The 20,328-nt window shown below is 42.6% G+C and overlaps 1 protein-coding gene across 2 annotated transcripts in view; it reads left to right on the plus strand.

Annotated features, from left to right (window-relative positions):
- THOC5 (THO complex 5) overlaps positions 1–20,328 on the plus strand; it is a 1,209,707-nt gene that overhangs the window by 732,537 nt on the left and 456,842 nt on the right. For both annotated transcript variants that reach the window (XM_044068466.1, XM_044068467.1), the window contains one exon: positions 6,079–6,178. In XM_044068466.1, the coding sequence (XP_043924401.1) occupies positions 6,079–6,178 (100 nt within the window). The remainder of the gene's footprint in view (positions 1–6,078; positions 6,179–20,328) is intronic.

The raw sequence follows: 20,328 nt of genomic DNA on the forward strand, positions 1-20,328 counted from the left end.
GGGCCTTGGGGTCCATGGCGGTAATGATCACCCCAGTACCCTTAGCCTGCCTGCATATTAGGGTTCTTCAGAGGTCCCTAAGCCGTACAATGGTCACTTCTCTGTCACCCTCTGAACCACCTTATCCGGATTTCCTTGGCATGTAAACAGTCCATCATTTGGTGGATGCAATCAGAGGACCTGCTGCCAGGCCAGCCTTTCGTTCGTCCTCCCCCCTTGGCCACTGTGACCACAGATGTATCCCAGCTCACATGGGAGGGCATTATCTGGGACAGACAGTTCAAGGCACATGGTCCTCCCAGAGACCAATTTACATATAAATGTTCTGGAGGCGAGAGCAGTGCTTCTCATTTTGCAAGCCCTCTGTGCCTCTTTCCTCACTAGAACTATTGCAATTCAGATGGACAACATGTTGTGGTCCGGTGCATTAACAAGCAAGGAGAAACCAGCTCCTATCCCGTGTGTTGAGAGGCCATGAGGTTGTGGCAGTGGGCGATCTCTTCAGATTGCTTTCTCATAGCGATGCACATTTCAGGGAAGTCAAATATTCTAGCTGACAGGCTCAGCAGAACCATCCTGATACCTCACGAGTGGTCTCTAAACCCTGCAGTGGCAAAAGTTATCACCCAGAAATGGGGTAAACCTTGCTGCAACCTGTTTGCATCTCTCCAGCATCAAGTGCAGCGAGTTCTTTGCCCTGATCCCTCCACAGGGACAATCCCTGAGAGATGATCTAGTCCATGCTTGCCCCCGTCTACTTTATGCCTTTCCTGCTCATTCCCAAATTTCTTCTGAAAGCACAGCAATTGATGTGCCAAGTCATCCTTATTGCCCCTTTTGGCCCCGTCAAATGTGGTTCCCCTTCCTTTGGTCTCATCTGGTCTGTCTGCCATAGACTCTGGATCCCCTCTCCAGATCTGTTGTCCCACCCCTCGGGGCACTCCCATCCAGATCTTCTAAACCTGAAGTTAACTGCTTGGTTTCTCCACTTCCAATGATGGCTAGAAATCCCGGGCTTTCCTCTCCAGTTAATAAAATTTTGGTTGTGGCCCACAAACCTTCCATGAGAAAACTTTAGATTCTCTTTATGGGCCCATCAGAATAATTTGGACCCTTTTTTATGCACCTGTGTACCCCCAGTTTTTAAATTTTTAGCTCATCTTTTTAACACTCGTGCAAGTTTTTCTGTGATTAAGATAATAACTTGCTACCATTTTCAATGTTCATGTTTGAGAGAGTTTTTCTCTCTCTAGTCTCAACTAAACTATGCAAGGCTTTCCTGAAGGGTACCTTTCTACTACATCCTCCAGTTAAGGAACCTTCCATTCCGTGGGACCTCATCTTAATTCTTCAGTATCAGTCTCATCTCCTTTTGAACCTGCAGCGAAGGTAGACTTTAAGTTCCTTACCTGGAAAACTATTTTCTTCATGGCTATCACTTCATCTAAGAGGATTTTGGAACTACAAAACTTGTTTTGTAAACCTCATCCCTCCTTTTTGCCCAAGGTAGCTTCAGAGGCTAACTTAAACCAAGTCCTTAATCTTCCAGTGTTCTTTCCTAGCTTTCAAAACAAGAGAGGGTATCTTCTCCATAAACTTGATGTGCATAGACAACCTCAGATCAACTTGTCATATCCTTTTCTAAGTCCAAATTAGTTGAACCATTTTCTAAGGTTACGCTAGCCCATTAGATTACTAGATGTATCAAACTTGCTTATTCCTCTTTACCTGCTCAGATTAAAGCCCATTCTACCAGATCTGTTTCTATTTCAGCTTTTTGGTCCACGCTTCCCATAGATCAGATTTTCACAATGGCTACCTGGTCCCCACCCATCATACCTTTATTTCCCAGTATAAGATGGACATTATCTCCAGGTCCAGGGCATCTTTTGATTCCGCTGTACTCAGGAATATCCTTCCTTGAGGGCCTCCCAAGTTCTTTAGTAGCTGGGGACTCTGTCCCAAAGGTTGAAGAGCAAATGAAGGCAACAACATCAGATAAAGAAGTAGTGTACTCACCATAACATTCCATCTGTGTTGTGTCTCATTTGTTCTTCAGCCTTCCCTCCATCCACCCCCCTATCTTTTCAAGGACCTAACAGATTTTGTTTGTAGACAGATACTACTTTTTCTCTCTGAGCTCTTGAAGTGTCATGGTTTTACTGATTAATTTTCTCTAAATGTCTCTTTCCTTTGGTTGTTTTGGTTGTGTTATGCTAGGTTATAGCAAACTCAATCTGAGGGATTTGGAGGAGATTGGCATCATGGGTAGGGGAGGACCTCAGATGTTGGAGCCTACAGCTTTAGTATATGTCCAAGTCCGATCCGATTCTTGAGTCCGAGACCCATAAGTTGAAGAGAAAATGAGAGGCAACAACACAGATAGAACGTTATGGTAAGTACATAACTTTTTTTTTGGACAGTGACCTTTTTTATTGCAAACATTCTCATTTGAGTAGTTCATGCAAAAGAAGGCATCTGAGAGAAGTCGTTCAAGAGGCATCAGATGTCAAGGCAGTCAATTACATAGAGGCAATACTTTTTCCATCCAGCCAAGAGGGCGATTCCCATGTTTTTCTGTCTCGTATCCACTCTTCTTCTCTGTGTTAGCTAGGATGAATGCTATCCATTTTCATATTCTTGTAGTGTGCTCTGGCTGTTGGAGAGTTCATAAACCGGGCGGGGGGTTTGGTACAGAATCGAGTTCCTTCACAAGAATGTTTGCTACTCCATTTAACCTTGGCAGAATCTGTCAAAGAAATTCTCACCTCGGCGACAATAGAGCCCTTCTGTCAGAATGGGGATTTCTACTCCCATTGTTACTGGTCCCAAGAAAAAGAGATCTTGGAGAACTGTATTATCTCTTTCTAAGCAAAAAGGGCTTCTGATGGTGCAGAATTTCAAGAATTTTTGCTTCCAGTCCTTATGCTTATAGCCTCAAGATTTCTATTTCATGATTCTTTGAGTGTTCACTGCTTTTAGGATGTTCACAGATGCTCAGCTCTTGCCTTTTGCCCACTTCAGATTGCAGGTCATCCATGTCCATCCTTTCAGGTGAATACGTAGGAGGATATGACAAAATTGTTTCATTTCAGGGGTTAACATGTGAGCAACGGCTAGATGACAAATCACCTCTGTTCTGTGCCTCATGTATTTTATGACCTTCATGTTCCATCCTGACATATTTAACAAGTCTTTTCATTACACATATGGCATTATGCCAGAAGTAATGTATTAAGTTATTTTTTCCTGCCAAATATGGAAAGAAAAAAAATGCAAATTAATTTTATCTGCTTGTTTATGTATAGTCTTGCCGTTTTGTACAAATGTTTCTTGTCATTTTCAGTACTGTGCAACCTGAGTAAGACTTGGATATGTAAGCTTATTTCTTCAGAAGTTCAGTGTTTTGCTTTTAATTGAGAAACCCAACAGCGGAATTTAACTGTACAGAGTATATTACTCTAATCCACATGAAAGTGTGCACTTTCAACGGGGCTAGTGCACTAGCTCAGTTTTACATAAAACTTCTTTGGATTTTGTCTTGAAATGGGAGCCATACAGCCAGCAAAGTCTCAGAAATTGCAGGAGAACATGTTAGAGAACTTCCAGTCTTTCAACATTTTGGGCTGTATCTCACTGGATGTGGTCTTGAGGGCAAATTGGAAAATGTCTATTGTGCCATATTTCATCATATTTCAGAAGAAGATGGATAGTAAGGTATTCAAGACGTTTTCTTAAGATGAAAGAGATGAACTGCAGTATTGAAATGTACATTCATAGGTTCAGAGGTTCATAGATTAGTACTAGGCTAACTGTCCTTTTGGGCCATTTTAAGTATAGCCAATTAACCCATGTGAGAATCAAAACCAGCACGTTGTGTCTATAAGGTAAACACCTTAACTATTATGCCAACCTCCCACTTAGGCGTGCTGCAAACCAAAGAGGAGTTTGCCTTGTGTAAAAAAAATTTTTTTTTGTATAAAAAAATATTGATTAAAAAAAAAAAAGATATTGGTGCATGTATCACTGAATGAAGATGCAGGGGCACGTGATTTTGAATTAGGACAACTGTGTAACTCCTTAACCAGAGATAGTATAGTCTGTAGTATAAGAAATTATTCCAAAAGAACCGGACCTGATTGACTTAACACCAGGAAAAGTGAAGTGTTAAAAGGAGTTTAATGTCTGCAAGATTGAGGCTGTATATGAACATAAAGTGAATTCAAAACTTAGATACAGTAAAAACTATGCAAATAAATATGAAAATATGGGCAACTACTTGATAACCAGGATGACACCTGTAAAAAGTGAAGCAAGGAACCGCACTCTGTGTAAGTGCTGCATTTTCAGGCATGATAAAGCATACTGTACAAATAAGAATTAAAACCGTAGTATGGATGGAAGCAGGAACTGTTTTGAGAGAATGTGCTTAAAACTTGAAAAAGGCACAACAGAGAACTGTTATTACTGTGGAATAAAATTAGCAAAGCCAGAGATGACTGTGAATACATTAGAAGTGCAGTTTGTGAATACTGTGCGTTAAACACAGAGCCAGAGGATTTAACAATTGGCTGTATGACAGAATGCTTAGAAGTAAGCTTGTGAATTAGGGCAGGAACAGTTTCCAGACGTTTGGGATGAGAACTTGTGGGTAAATGGCAAAGCTGTTTTGTTTAAAGGGATCCAGATGGGATGGGAAAGACAGGTCTATGTGGGAGCATGTTTTTTGTGCTGCAATGAGTTGATGAGATTTGTAGAAATTCTTTACAGTGATCTTTATCAGAAATGATGTGGGAGCAAATTATTTTAACTAAGGGAATGATTCTTTTAAGATGGGATATAGAAGCTGAATTACCTACATGCATTAAGGCTCTATTAAGTTTAATACTGTCAGCTGATAAAAAAAGCAATCACTAGAAAGTGGAAATAATAAAAAAAAAAACTGTAACAGAATTATTGAACTTTGTAAAGGAGATAAAAGAACTGGAGATGAGATCATTCGAAAAGGAAAGGAGCGAACTATATAGAAGTACATGGAATCTGTGGGAGCAATACATATAGAATAATGTTCTGGAGGAGTGTTATTTCAGGGAATGCAGGAGTTGAGTAATGTATAATATTGTTACAGTGAACAGTAATTGTTAAGAGAGAAATATTTGTGTAATGCATGAAAAAATGTTTTCTCTTTCATAATTGAATGTGTATTTATAACTGTATGAAATGTGATGTTTATAAAGACATTAAAATACATTTTAGTTCAGCTAGTTTTTTTGCATTGTTTTTGGTTTTAATGTCAGTGCTGCCCTCAGATCATTTTGGTATTAAAACCAGTTTGTTATTGTATGGCCATATTTTCATACTATTGCTATGTTCTCCTTTTTTCAGTGTATGTCAAAAAGTCTGTTGCTTATCTAGAGGAACTGTAATAGGTTATTTTGTTTTGCCTTTTTTGAAATATTTACTAAACTCATCTAATTAGTTTAATAATTACATGTTTTGTTATTGTATGTTGATTTATTTCTTTGCCTTGTGCCTGTATCATGACTGAAAAGGGTGTGCAGATAAGCTCAATCGTGGTTAACAAGGGTTACATAAATAGATGTCCCGTCATGTCTACATTGAAAAGATCACATAGAACATTGCACTATATGTATATGCAGTTCTGAATCTGTAAAGTACATGTATTAGGTTTATAGTCCATACTTTTTTGTTACCTGTTCACTGGGGCCATTTCAGTTGAAGTATTTATTTTAGTTGACATTGTTTAATCCCATACACTGACTTAAGCTGTGAGCTTGATGTGGCATTACTCGATGAGACCATTTTAAAAAATTTGCAAGCTCAGATTTGTTTTAAAACTGGAAAATGTTCTGTCTGTTAAGTGAAGTTGACTAGACTGTTTTAGTATTTGACCTGTTCATTGAACTGAAGTAATTTTTGGGGTGTAGTAAGATTTGCCAGTTCTACTAAAATGCAATTTGTGCTACTGACTTCCATAGCGTAATTTGTCTGGACAGAGTGACTTTATCAGTGTACTTGAACAACTTTGTTGTTCTTTTGTTCCCTTTACTAATGTAGAAGCGGCGACGACCTACTGTAGGGCTACAGCTTGATGACAAACGTAAAGAGATGTTGAAGAATCACCCACTGTCTGTCTGTATGGAACTCAGGTGCAAAGGTAACTGCCCACATTCACACTTACCATTGTCTTTCTTTCATTCAGGGATGGTGTTAAGTTTCTATAAGTTAGCCTTTTTGACAAACTTGGTATGTTCTTGCCATTTTGTTGTCTATTTCCAAACCATTCGTTTTAATTGTATTGCCTGTAGTGAGTAGGCAGTGTTGCTGCTCTCAAAAATAGATGTTCTTCGTGTTTCACTGTTGCAGTCATCACATTTGGGTTATCTGCTTACAGTAGCCCTCAGTTGGCCTGATTATCAAAATCTTGGGTCCTGCGTCGGTTGCTGTCTCATCTTCCATAACGTCAGGTAGTCAGGGGCATAAAGCATGCAGCCGACACCATTATGTCAGTCTTTCTTGTTGTGCGGTGCCCGAAGCAGAAGCAGTTCACAAGTGCCGGTCGTCAGACTCCTGAAATTTTCATTTTCGAGTTTCAGAACCGAAGTCTTCAACTAAAGCTAAGTACCCTGTTGGGGAAACTTTTTCTTGCTCTAAACCGATGTCAGTCTTCTTCTTCTTCTTCTTTTTTCGGCTTTTTCCCGGTAAGGGGTCGCCACAGCGGATCACCTTGTCCGCACATTGAATGGCAGTGGAGTTTTACGGTGTCGAGTTGCCAGCCCGGCGCCCAACCTTCCACAGAAGGCACACTCACATGCACACCTAGGGCCAATTTAGAGTGTCCAATCCACCTGCAGCATGTCTTTGGGATGTGGGAGGAAACCGAGCAGGACATGCAGACTCCGCACAGAAGGCACCCCAGCCGAGCGATGTCAGTAAAAGTCAGTAATTGTATTTCTTGTGAAAGCAAATACCTCATAAAGATTCTCATTCATACTGTATTCCTTGCCTAGTCCCTGACCATGACTTACCTCCCTGTCGGTTTTGTGCCTTATTTAAACAACAAACTATTCGTCGTCTGTATACTTACTGTTCTAAATATTTTGGTACTCTGTTCAGTTATCCAGATATGGCTTTGGTAAGCCACCCAACTACCGACATTCCGAAAAAAACGCAAAGATAAAGACAGAGATAGGCCGTCTAGGTCCAAAGCTGCCGACGACACTTCTCCTAAGCTATTCGCCAGTTCGTCGGTACTCAGTGAGGCGCTTTCGCAGCCCGATGCCCACTACTTCAGATTCTCAGGCCTCTACTGAGACCCATTCGGTGTCCGGTATGCCGTGAGATGCTTCAACTGTGGAACCTGTGGATGTCTCTACCTTGGATGCGTCCAGAGCCGCTGTGCAGGCACCAGCTTCTGCAGGTGTATTCGGGCCTACTGACTTGCATATTAAACTGATGCTGTCTTCTTCTTCAAGGCCTAAAACTCGATCCATGCCTAGAAAACCGACACCCAGACTGCATGGTCATGCCTCTATGCCTAAAAAACAAATGATAAGAATGGCTGAAGACCTAATTACTTTAATCAGGGGAAGCCAACCTTCCCCCTCTGAGACCTAGGACTGAATTCACTTATGATTCTTCTGATCAGGATTCTGAAATTTCTGTTTCCTCTGATGACCAGGATTTACCCTTATCTACCTATGAGGATTCTGTTGCAGAGGACTCTATTCCCTCTGCTTCCCCTCCAGAGGATTTCTCTTTTGGTGAAACCTTGCATACTCTTAGGGAGCATTTTCGCTGGGAAAGCCGGGATTACTCTGATTCTAAAAAGAGGCTTAGAGATTTCTTACTCCTGCCCCAACACAGGCCTTTAGCTACCCCCCCTGTACTGGACATTGTTGATGATGCCTTTTCGGAGTCTAGCTTGGCCGCGGACTCCTTACCTCCTGCTCCCAGAAAACCATATAGATATTACAGGATTCCTGACTCTCACAAGTTCCTCTTTAAAAATCCTACTACGGATCCTGAAACCATTTCACAGGGACCCAAGGGCATTAAGGCTACTACTACCAAAAATCCTACCCTGTCTGATAGAGATTCCGGGGTGCTGGATAGATGGGTTAAGAAGGTATACACTTCTGCAACCTTGGTCATTAGGGCCTTAAACGGCCAGTTTCATATGTCAAAGTATCAGCAGCATATTATTGGATTGTTTAAACAGAAAATGATGTTGATTCCTGACTGTGCTGAAAATAAGGATTTACAGGATTTAATGCATTCTGCTGAACAAGTTGAAAAACATACTTTGCAATGTGGTTTTGATTCACTAGAGGCATCTTGCTTGGGCGGCTGTTACTGGGTCTGTACTTAGAAGGCATGCTTGGCTTAAGGAACCATCTTTGCCAGATCATGTTAAAGCTAAATTGCTGGATGCTCCTTAAACCAGGACCGCCTCTTTAGCAACAAAGCAGAAGTAGTATTTAAAAAGATGGAGGAAAAAGCAAAATCTATGCAAACTGTTAAAGATTTCCTGCAAGTACAGCCTCCAAGATTTAGTAGGCATTGGCCCTCTAAGAATTGGTCCTTTCCTGCCTCTTCCAGGCCTTCAGTCCAAACCCAGAACTAGCAGAACACTCAGGCTTCAGTCCCAAGGTACGCACAGGACTAAGCAGTGGGGGGCTCCCACTTCCAAAGCAGGGAGTAGTAAGACTCCCCCCTATGATAAACTGTCTCAGTGACAACTTTAAAACTTCCAAGCCATTCTCAACTGACTGCTCCTTTAGGGGGAAAGATTGCTCTGCAGGCAAAAAACTGGGAACTCATTACCCAGGACAAATGGGTTTTAAATCTAGTTTCCCAAGGATACAGATTCCACTTCCACACTTTACCAACCCCAAACGGTTGGCCAGATCTACCCCTAAATCAGTGGGCAGAGGCTCAAAAGCAAGTTCTCTCTCCCTTAAGTATAAGGGCTATTCAAACTGTCCCAGAAGAGGAAAGGGGACAAGGTTTCTACTCGGGACTTATCTTGGTGCCCAGAAAAGACAACTCCTGGTAATCTATCCTCGATCTCTCTATCCTAAACACTTTTTTGGTGATCCCAAAATTCAAGATGGTAACTCTTCACCAGTTGCTTCCTATGCTAGGCAAGGATGCCTGGTTGGCAACACTGGATTTAAAGGAAGCCTACCTGCACATCCCAATCATTGAATCTTGCATAAGATACCTATGCTTCAAAGCAGGCTTCATGCACTATTAGATGTTCATCGTGTTTCACTGCTGCAGTCATTACACTTGGGTTATCCTGCTGTCAGGCTACCCGCAGTCGGCCTGAATTCCAAAGTCCTGGTCCGGCGTCGGTTGCTGGCGCCTCTTCCCTGACGTCAGTGCGCCAGGGGTATAAAAGATGCAGCCGACGCCATTTTCCCCTGTCTTTCTTGCTGCGCGGTGCCCGAAGCAAAAGCAGTTCGCAAGTGCCGGTCGGCCAACTCCTGAGATTTTCAAATCGAATTTCAGATCCGAAGTCTTCAATAAAGCTAAGTACCCCGTTGAGGAAACTTTTTTCTTGCTCCAGACCGATGTCAGAAAAAGTTAACAATTGTATTTCTTGTGGGAAGCAAATACCTCATAAGGATTTTCATTCTTACTGTATTCCTTGCCCAGACCATGCCGTTGCTAGCTGTCGGTTTTGTGCTAGATTTAACCAACGCACTATTAAGCGTCGGTACGATTTTGCCTTCCATTACTTTGGCCGAAGATTTAATTATATAATGCCGTCGGAACAGCCGATGACCGGAGTTTATAAAAAACGCAAGGAAAAGGACAGTGATCCGAGATCCAAAACCGACGAGGTCTCCGCTAGGCCAGTCACCGGTTCTCAGTGAGGTGCTTTCGCAGCCCCTGAAGCCCACTACCTCAGAGCCACAGGCCGCTTCTGACACCCACGTGGAGCCGACTAGGCCTCTGGATACTCAAGGTATTGGACACTCTGAAACTATTCCCTCAGATGGGTCCGGAGCCGCTGAGCAGGCATCGGCTTCTGAGGGTGTTTTCAGACCTACACAGTTATATGTCAAGCAAACCTCAGCTTCAAAGGCAAAGACTAAAACAGCTCTAAAGACAAAGAAACAAGTACAGCATTCTCCTGGACAGACTTCCATGCCTAAGAAACAGATGCTTAAAATGGCCGAAGACCTAATTACTTTGATCAGGGGTTCCCATCCCCCACCTGATAAGAGGCCTAGGCAAGAGACAGAATATGACTCTTCTGATTAGGCTTCCATTTCCTCTGACTCCTCTTCTGAACAGGGATACTCTCTTCCTCCCTCTGAGGATTCTGATGCTGAAGAATCTATTCCTTCAGCCTCTCCTCCTGAGGATTATTCTTTTGGGGAAACCCTGCATACTATGAGGGAGCATTTTCACTGGGAGAGCCAAGATTACTCAGAATCTAAGAAAAGGCTCAGAGACTTTCTTTTACTACCTCAGCACAGACCTCTTGCTATTCCACCTGTTCTAGACATTGTAGATGATGTATTTTCAGAGTCCTGCCTGTCTCCTGACTCTTTACCCCTGCACCTGTTAAGCCAGACAGATACTACAGGGTTCCAGATTCTCATAAATTTCTATATAAAAACCCTGCTGCTGACCCAGAAACTATATCTCAGGGTCCCAAAGGGGTCAAGGCTTCCACTGCAAAAAACCCTGTCCCCTCTGATAGGGATTCTAGGGCACTGGACAGATGGGGGAAAAAAGTTTACACTTCTGCTACCTTGGCTGTAAGGGCTTTAAATTGTCAGTTTCATATGCTTAAATATCAGCAATACTTAATGTCACTGCTAAATTAAAATTAATTAATTAATTTAAAATGGGTGGCAAAAGCCAAACACACTCTGGCTAGGCTTATAAATGCCCTAGGGCAGATAGCCTAGTATGAACCTATGAACCTATAAAACAGAAAATGATGACAAATTCTGAATGTTCTCATAACAAGGAAATGCAGGATTTATTGCATGCAGCTGAACAAGTGGGAAAGCATACTTTGCAGTGTGGTTTTGATTCACTGGAGGTCTCTTGCAGGGCCGCTGTCACGGGTTCTGTCATTAGGAGGCATGCTTGGTTAAAGGAACAGAGTCTGCCTGATCATGTTAAAGCAAAATTATTAGATACTCCATGACAGCATGATACTTTGTTTGGTGTTAAGGCAGAAGAGGTGTTGAAGAAAATGGAGGATAAAGCAAAATCTATGCAGACAGCTAAGGATTTCCTACAGGTACAGCCACCCAGATTTAGCAGGAACTGGCCTTCTAAAAATTGGTCCTTTCCAGTGTCAGACAGGCCACAAAGAGGCAGGTACAGACGCCCTAGAGGCAGATCCCAGACCCAAGGCTCATACAGGCCTAAACAATGAGGTGCTTCTACCTCCAAAAGCGGAGAAGACAAATCACAGCCATACAGGAAACAGTCCCAATGACTTTCCTCTGCCAATGCCAAACACTCTTCTTTTGGCAGCACCCTTAGGGGGAAAACTAACACTTTTTTCACAAAATTGGCACATGATCACCCAGGACAAATGGGTCTTGAATATAGTGTGTCAGGGCTACAAGTTCCACTTTCACACTCTTCCAAAGACAAAAGGTATGCCAGACCTGCCACACAATCAATGGGCAGAGGCACAGAAGCAAGTTTCATCCCTTATGGGCATGAGGTTCTATTCAACGAGTACCACAGCTAGAGCAGGGACAAGGATTTTACTCAAGACTTTTCTTGGTACCCAGAAAGGACAAAGCCTGGAGACCAATACTGGACCTATCTATTCTAAACACTTTTCTGGATGTTCCAAAATTCAAATTTTGACTCTGCAGCAGCTTCTGCCCATGCTGGGCAAGAAGGTTTGGCTCGTAACTTTGGACCTCAAAGAGGCATACCTGCATGTCCCAATAAGACAATCTTGCAGAGGTATACCTCAGATTCATAGCTGGCTCAATGCACTACCAATTCTCTGCACTGCCCTTTGGCTTATCTACTGCGCCCAGAGTCTTCACAAAATGCCTGGCACCAGTAATTGCATTTTGCAGACAAAGAGGAATACAAATATATCCCTACTTGGACGACTGCCTTATACAAACAGAGAACAAGGACACTCTACTGAAGCATCTGGCATTTGTAAAAAGACTACTAATTTGCTTAGGGTACACAGTGAACGAAAAGAAATCAAAACTGGTACCCTCACAAGAGATAATATTCCTGGGTGCAAGCTTAAATACAACTGCCCAGATGGCTTATCTCACGACAGACAAGCAAAGGCAACTGACTTCTTACTTCAAAATGATAGCAACAAAGACCCAGTTATTTGCAAGAAAAATTCTGCAGGCTTTGGGCTTCATGGCATCCTGCATTCTACTAATTCCATATGCAAGACTGCATATGAGGAAACTACAACGGTATCTAAAAAGTGTTTGGACTCAACATTGCCATATCCTGGAAACATTAATTACTTTAATTCCCTGCCTGCAACAGGAGTTTCGATGGTGGGCACAGGCCTGTCACCACAACAAGGGACAGCCATTCACTTTCCCCACAACCAGGCAGACACTAACAACAGATGCATCAGATTATGCCTGGGGGGCACACATGGCAGGAAAATGTATTCCGGGCCCATGGCCCGCAAGCCAAATGCATCTTCATATCAATCAAAAAGAGATGCTAGCTGTACAGAATGCCCTGACAGCTTTCAAGGATCTACTTCATCCAGGACAACTGCTGATAAAGACGGACAATACTACAGTCATGTGGTACATAAACAAGCAAGGAGGCACACATTCCTACCCCCTCTGCGGACAAGCCATGACTTTGTGGAATACAGCATTGACTTATCAAGTACACCTGCAAGCACAATTCCTGCCAGGAAAGACAAATACTCTGGCAGAAGAACTAAGCAGAAACCTCATGGATCCTCACGAGTGGAAACTTGATCCACAAATCTTCAGCATGATAACAGGAAAATGAGGATGCCCAGACATAGATCTATTTTTTGCCTCCCCTCACAACTGCCAGCTACAGAGATTCTGCACTCGGATTTACCACAAACAAGCATGGAAAGTGGACGCCCTATCATTCAGCTGGAAAGCCCTTACAGTATATGCTTTTCCTCCACTGCCTCTCCTCCCCAAGGTACTCCTAAAGGTCAGACAAGAGAAGCCAAAAATTATCCTGATTGCCCCAGACTGGGCACGCCAGCACTGGTACCCAATCCTAAAGAGCTTGTCTCAAGGCCCAGCCTGGACATTACCTCAAATTCCTTATTTGCTGACCCAACAAAACAGTCAGATCCTGCACAGCCAACTCAGAACCCTAAATCTGGCTGCATGGCGGATAATGTTACCATTCAGAACACACCTCTCTCTAAAGCAGTTATGGATGTTATTTTGGAGGCCAGGAGGCCCAGCATCAGAAAATCTTATGCAGAAAAATGGAAGAGATTCTGTGCTTGGAACCAGGCACAAGGAATGGACCCGCTTATACCCAAATATTCCTCTGATTTTACAATACCTAACTGAGATGCTGGACAAAGGCCTGTCCTTCTCATCAATTAAGATCCATGCCTCTGCCATTTCAGCTCATTACAGTACGGACCCACCTATTTTTTCACATCCACTGCTAAGGCAGTATCTCAGAGGGGCCAAAAACATCAAACCTCCAAGCAGAGCTCCGATACCTGCATGGGACCTCAATTTTGTCTTGGAAAAACTCACTCTGCCTCCTTATGAGCCAGCCAATACAGCTGAGATAAAATACTTATCATGGAAAACAGCTCCGCTCCTAGCAATAACTTCAGCAAGAAGAGTTTCAGAGTTACAGGCACTAATGGCTGTGGAACCCTTTATTATTTTCCATCCAAACAGGGTTTCTCTAATGACAAACCCAACATTTATGCCTAAGGTAGTGTCCAGTGTGGCTCTTAACCAAACCATACATTTGCCTACCTTTTATCCAAACCCACAGAATAAGGGAGAGAGACTTCTGCATTCCTTGGACATACACAGACAGCTACACTTCTACTTGGACAAAACTAAAGCTTTCAGAAAGACTGAGCAACTCTTAGTGGCATATGCTGCAGGATCGCAAGGAAAAACTATTTCAAAGCAGACTATTTCAAAATGGATAGGCCACTGCATTTGTTTCTGCTATTCACAACATGGCAAATCAGTGCCTAAGGGTATTAGGCTACATTCTACCAGAGCAGCAGCCACTTCAGCAGCCTTTCTCAGAGGAGTACCAACCAAGGACATTTTGGAGGCTGCAACTTGGACTTCAATGCACACTTTTACAAAGCACTACCATTTACCTTTTTACTCTAAATCCAGAGCAGGCTTGCCACTGCAGTTCTGCAGGGCCTCATAGCCACTCCTAATTCTGTTTAGGCCCAGCCACCCAACCTCAGCTTTGGGATTCAACCCAAGTGTAATGACTGCAACAGTGAAACACGATGAACATAGTACAGTTGTGTACCTACCATAAACGTAGATGTTCGAGTGTATTCACTGTTGCAGTCCAGGTTACCCTCCCACCATCCCCCTTTCATTGCTGGGACTTATCTGTACTTCTCTATTCTATACAACCTATGCGGTGTATTTGCTTGTAGATGAAGGTAATGTGCATGCTTTTTTATGGGCAGAATTTTTAGCCTACCCTTTTGGGGGCACCTGACATCTGGGGCAAGAAAAACTGAAGAAAATGGCGTTGGCTGCATCTTTTATACCCCTGGCGCACTGACGTCTGGGAAGAGGCGACAGCAACCGACGCCGGACCAGGACTTTGGAATTCAGACCGACTGCGGGTAGCCTGCCAGCAGGATAACCCAAGTGTAATGACTGCAACAGTGAATACACTCGAACATCTACATTTATGGTAGGTACACAACTGTACTTTCTCTGCACTGCCCTTTGGCTTATCTACTGTGCCCAGGGTATTCACAAAGTGCCTAGCTCCAGTCATTGCATTTTGCATGCAAAGAAATATTCAAATATACCCATACCTGGACGATTGTCTAATTCAAGCAGAAAGCCAGGACATACTATTGAAGCATCTGGCGTTTGTGCAAAAAGTGCTATCTTCTGTGGGGGGTACACCATAAATGAAAAGAAATCACATCTGGTACCCTGCCAACAAATTGTATTCCTGGGAGCAAGCTTGAACACCCTTCCAGATGGCTTTCCTCACACCAGAGAAACACGTTAATTTGACAGCTTACTTCAAACTAATGGCCACAAACACCCTGCTATCTGCAAGACAAATACTGCAAGCCTTGGGGTTCATGGCCTCCTGCATTCTCCTAATTCCATATGCAAGACTGCATATGAGTAAACTACAATGGTATCTAAAAAGCCTATGTTGTCAACATTCTCAGGATCTAGAAGCAATGATTTCTGTCATACCTTGCCTACAATTAGAGTTCCTTTGGTGGGCAGAGACCTGCCATCAAAACAAGGGACTGCCATTCACTCTACCCCCTGCCACCCAAACCCTAGCAACAGACACATCAAACTATGCATGAGGGCTCACTTGGCAGGGAAGTGCATTCAGGGCAAATGGAACCCAAGTCAAATGCACCTGCATATCAATCAAAAAGAAATGTTAGCTGTACAGAATGCTCCGACAGCCTTCAAGGACCACATTCATCCAGGACAATTTATGGTAAAGATGGACAACACCACCACTATTATGTGGTACATAAACAAGCGGGGGGGGGCCCACTCATACCCTCTCTGCAGACTAGCCATGGCTCTGTGGAACACAGCCTTGAGCTACCAAGTTCACCTACAGGCTCAATTCCTGCCAGGAAAGCTAAGTACACTGGCAGACGATCTAAGCAGAAATCTCATGGACCCACACGAGTGGAAACTGGAACCAAAGACATTCAACATGTTGATAAACAAATGGGGGAGCCCAGAGATAGACCTGTTTGCCTCCCCTGAGAACTACCAATTGGACAAATTGTGCACAAGGACTCCCCACAAACAAGCTTGGAAAGTGGATGCCCTGTCCTTCACCTGGAAAAATCTATCAGTTTATGCCTTTCCTCATCTGCCTCTCCTCTCCAAAGTACTACTAAAGATCAAACAGGACAAACCAAGGACGATACTGATTGCACCAGACTGGCTACACCAACACTGGTACCTCCTCTTACGCAGTGTGTCACTGCTGGCACCATGGCACCTGCCTCAGACCCCTACCCTGCTGTCCTAGCAGAAGGGCCAGATTCTGCACCCTCAGCTTCAAACCCTGAACCTGGCAGCCTGGCTAATTACCTGGATCTCTCCATTACCATCCCTCAGTAAACAAGTGTTGGATGTCATTCTGGAGGCAAGGAGGCCTAGTACTAGAAAATCTTATGGTGAAAAATGGAAAAGATTTTGTTCCTGGAACCAAACTCAGGGGATGAGTACAGCAGCGCCCAATTTACCTCAGATTCTTCAATACTTAACTGAGATGCTTCATAAGGGTCTTTCCTTTTCCTCCATCAAAATTCATGCCTCAGTCATTTCAGCCCATTACAACACAGAACCAATCCTCTTCTCTCATCTACTGCTGAAGCAGTTCCTCAGAGGGGCCAAAAACTTAAGACCACCCAGGAGAGCCCCTACTCCAGCCTGGGACCTTAACTTTGTAATGGAAAAACTTACTCTACCTCCTTTTGAGCCAGCTACAAATGCAGAGTTGAAATTCCTTTCTTGGAAAACAGCCTTCCTTTTAGCCATCACTTCAGCAAGAAGGGTGTCTGAATTACAGGCCCTTATGGCAGTGGAGCCTTTCATCATCTTTTATGAGGACAGGGTGTCCCTCAGGACCAATCCCTCCTTCATAACCAAGGTAGTATCCAGTGTGGCTCTTAATCAGTCCATTCATTTGCTAACTTTCTTTTCTAATCCACAGAACAAAGGGGAACGGATACTGCACTCCTTAGATGTGCACAGACAACTTAGATTTTACTTGGACAGAACTAAACCTCTCAGGAAATCTGAACAGCTGCTGGTGGCATTTGCTGCCGGGGCAGAGGGGAAGGCCATTTCAAAACAAACCATTTCTAAATAGATAGGCCATTGCATTCATTTCTGCTATAAGCACCATGGAAAACCTATCCCACAAGGGGCTAAGACCACATTCTACAAGGGCTGCATCTACTTCTACAGCCTTTCTCAGAGGTGCCCCTACCAGGGACATCCTAGAAGCTGCTACCTGGAGTTCTGTACATACTTCCACCAAGCATTACCATTTGCCAATTTTCTCTAAATCCAGAGCTGGTTTTGCCACTGCAGTCTTGCAGGGCCTTATAGCTGGTCCTAATGCTATCTAAATTCCTCCTCCCATCCTTAGCTTTGGGAATCTACCCAAATGTGATGACTGCAACAGTGAAATACAAAGAACATAGTACAGTTGTGTACACTTACCATAAATGTAGATGTTGGTGTATTTGCTTTTTTGTTGGAGGTATAACTTTGTGTGTGTATGTATATATATATATATATATGTGTGTATATATATATATATATATATATATATATATATATATATAATTGATATATATAATTGCTTCCCATTAAGGGGGGCACCGGACATCTGGGGCAAGAAAAACTGATGTAATGGCATCGGCTGCATGCTTTATACCCCTGACTACCTGACGTCACGGAAGATGAGACAGCAACTGACACAGAACCCAAGACTTTGATAATCAGGCCGACTTGAGGACTACTGCAAGCAGATAACCCAAATGTGATGACTGCAACAGTGAATAATACACTTGAACATCTACATTTATGGTAAGTGTACACAACTGTACTTTCTCTGTACAGTCATGTGGGTTTCCTCCAGGTGCTCCGGTTTCCTCCCACATTCAAAAGACAATGTGATAGGTGAAATGGACACTCCAAATTGGCCGTAGGTGAGTGTCTGCGGACAAGTGAGTGGTGCGAATGTAATACAGCAGCAGGACTAGCCACCCGGCAGTATAAACCCTGGCTCAAGATGATTGTCACTGCTGAAGTGACACCCCAACCCCATGTGCAAAATGGGAAAGGAGGTTGAGGATGGCTGGATGGATGAACTCATTACTCTCCCAAAACATATGCTCACAGTTGCCTCTTTCTTCCACATCACACAGCCAACATTTGGCATTTGCCTAAGGAAACTTCTTTGAAGTCTGCTTGAGGTATAAAAATACCTATGCAGGCACTACCAAGCAAAAATCCTAAATCTTCTAGACTTTGTTGCATATTTGGGAACCAGACATATGTTTTCCCATTGGATAAGCAATTCACAAGGAAACCCTCTGTCTCCCTAATCCTTTCTAATTTCTTCTGATTGATTCCTATAGTAATCATGCAATATTTTATACGCAGTACTAATTGTCCCTTTTTTATCAACAGCTTCTGTTCCAGATTCAACTAAAAATTCTAATATAGCAGATCTTTCACTTAGGATGCCTCCATTCCTTTCTTTTTGTCTATAGTCTGATATCTTTCCCTGATAAGGAAGGCAGTCTCTAGCCTGCAGTCCAAATGTCTTATTGCTCTCTTCCCATTCGATTAATTTTCCTTATCTAGTTATCTGCTCCCAGGATCTTGGTTCCTTTGTCACTTTTATCCAGTAAATTCCAGTCCCCTCTTGCCTATTTTCTGTACCCTAATTGAAGTCGTCGCTGTTGACAAAAATCTCTTTTCTCCATTCTCAAGTTGACTCAGTTCTTATACTTAGTGCCGCTTTACAAATATAGTATTGTGTATGGCTGTTATTCTCCTTAAGGGTCTGTACCCAAAATCCCAATCTGTCCTTATTTCTTGAACCCCCCCCCCCCGCATCATCATCCCTTTCCCCTTTGAATTATAGCTTTATGCTTGAGTTATGTATATGAGCCTTAACTGTGTTGCTCTAAAATATCCCTTCAAATCAAGGAATCCCAAGCCACCTTATTCTGTTGGAAGGATCAGCTTATGCCACTTGACCTTATGCCCTTTTCCCTTTCCAGATAAATTCCTTCAACTCCTTTATTATTGTCCACAACTTCGACCCTTACCCTTTTCCCTTTCCAGATAAATTCCTTCAACTATTTGATTATTGTCCACAACTTCTCCTCTGGTTGATAAAAATATGCCTTGGCCTGTTCTAAAGGGATTAAACCCATTTTCATTGGTTGTATTTTGCTATCCATAGCAATAAACAAGAGCTTCCAGTTTCTCAGTTTTTGTGTTATCTTTTGTTCAGTCTCCTCCCACATATATTTAACTGCCATAACAGAATCCTTTTTAATCCATACTGTTATATTCTTCATTTTATCACGTCCTTATACTTATGAGTATTGCATAACAAATTCATGCTTAAGCACACCGTTTACAGCTGTAGTCTTTGCTTTGTTTTATCTTCATTCATTTTATATCCTGAAACGACTTGAAATTGGTTCAGTGTTTCACAACACTGAGATGTAATTTTGTGGTTGTAGCAGGTAGAGTAATAATAAAGCAAACTTTTCTTAATTACCGTACCAAGTATATTCTTGAATTTCAGAGTCCCTTATAGTCTTTGCCAGTGACTGTAAATATAAAGCAAATAACATAGGGAAAGAGGGCATCCCTGCCTGGTTCCCCTGTGGAACTTTCCCACTTTAGTTTTTGCCTCCAGTCCTTCTTATATCCTCCTGATTAACCAGCGTACTCTGCTAAATGCTTTCACTGCATCAAAACCCACCAACAGCAGCAGTATTTTCTTACATTTTGCTTCTCTCTGGATCATCATTTTCTGTTAAGGTTGTCAAATGTTTGCCTCCCCTCTACAAAAGCATATGGATTTGTATCTCTCAATTTTGGCAAGGCCTTTGCCATTCTTTTAGCTGTTATAGACATAAGCACTTTATGATCATGGTTCAGAATTGACATGGGCCTGTATGACGCTGGATCTGATGTCTTTAGCTATTACAGCCACCACAACTTTCTTCCAGGATGTTGGTGCTCAGTCCTTGCCTGTGGGCTTGGTTCTGAGCCTTGGAACCGACTCGACCATTTACTTCAGCTTGCGCCCTCCAATCTTTTGAGCTAAGTGTTTACCCCTAATGCTCCTCCCTAAATTACCTCCGATCTCATTTGCCGCTTCATATGTCAGACATGTTTCTACTTCTCTCAAGCTTTGGCTATATTATTGTGAGTTACTTTATAATTTTACTTCAGATTTCTCCTTATTAGCTAATTTAGTTTCTAAATGTTCCTCTTCTTTCCTCTTTTTACACCTTTATCTGTGTGTGATTGTTCTTAAAATCTT

This window comes from Protopterus annectens, chromosome 4.part0, assembly GCF_019279795.1.
Source record: "Protopterus annectens isolate FY-2018-M chromosome 4.part0, PAN1.0, whole genome shotgun sequence".
NCBI lineage: Eukaryota > Metazoa > Chordata > Ceratodontiformes > Protopteridae > Protopterus > Protopterus annectens.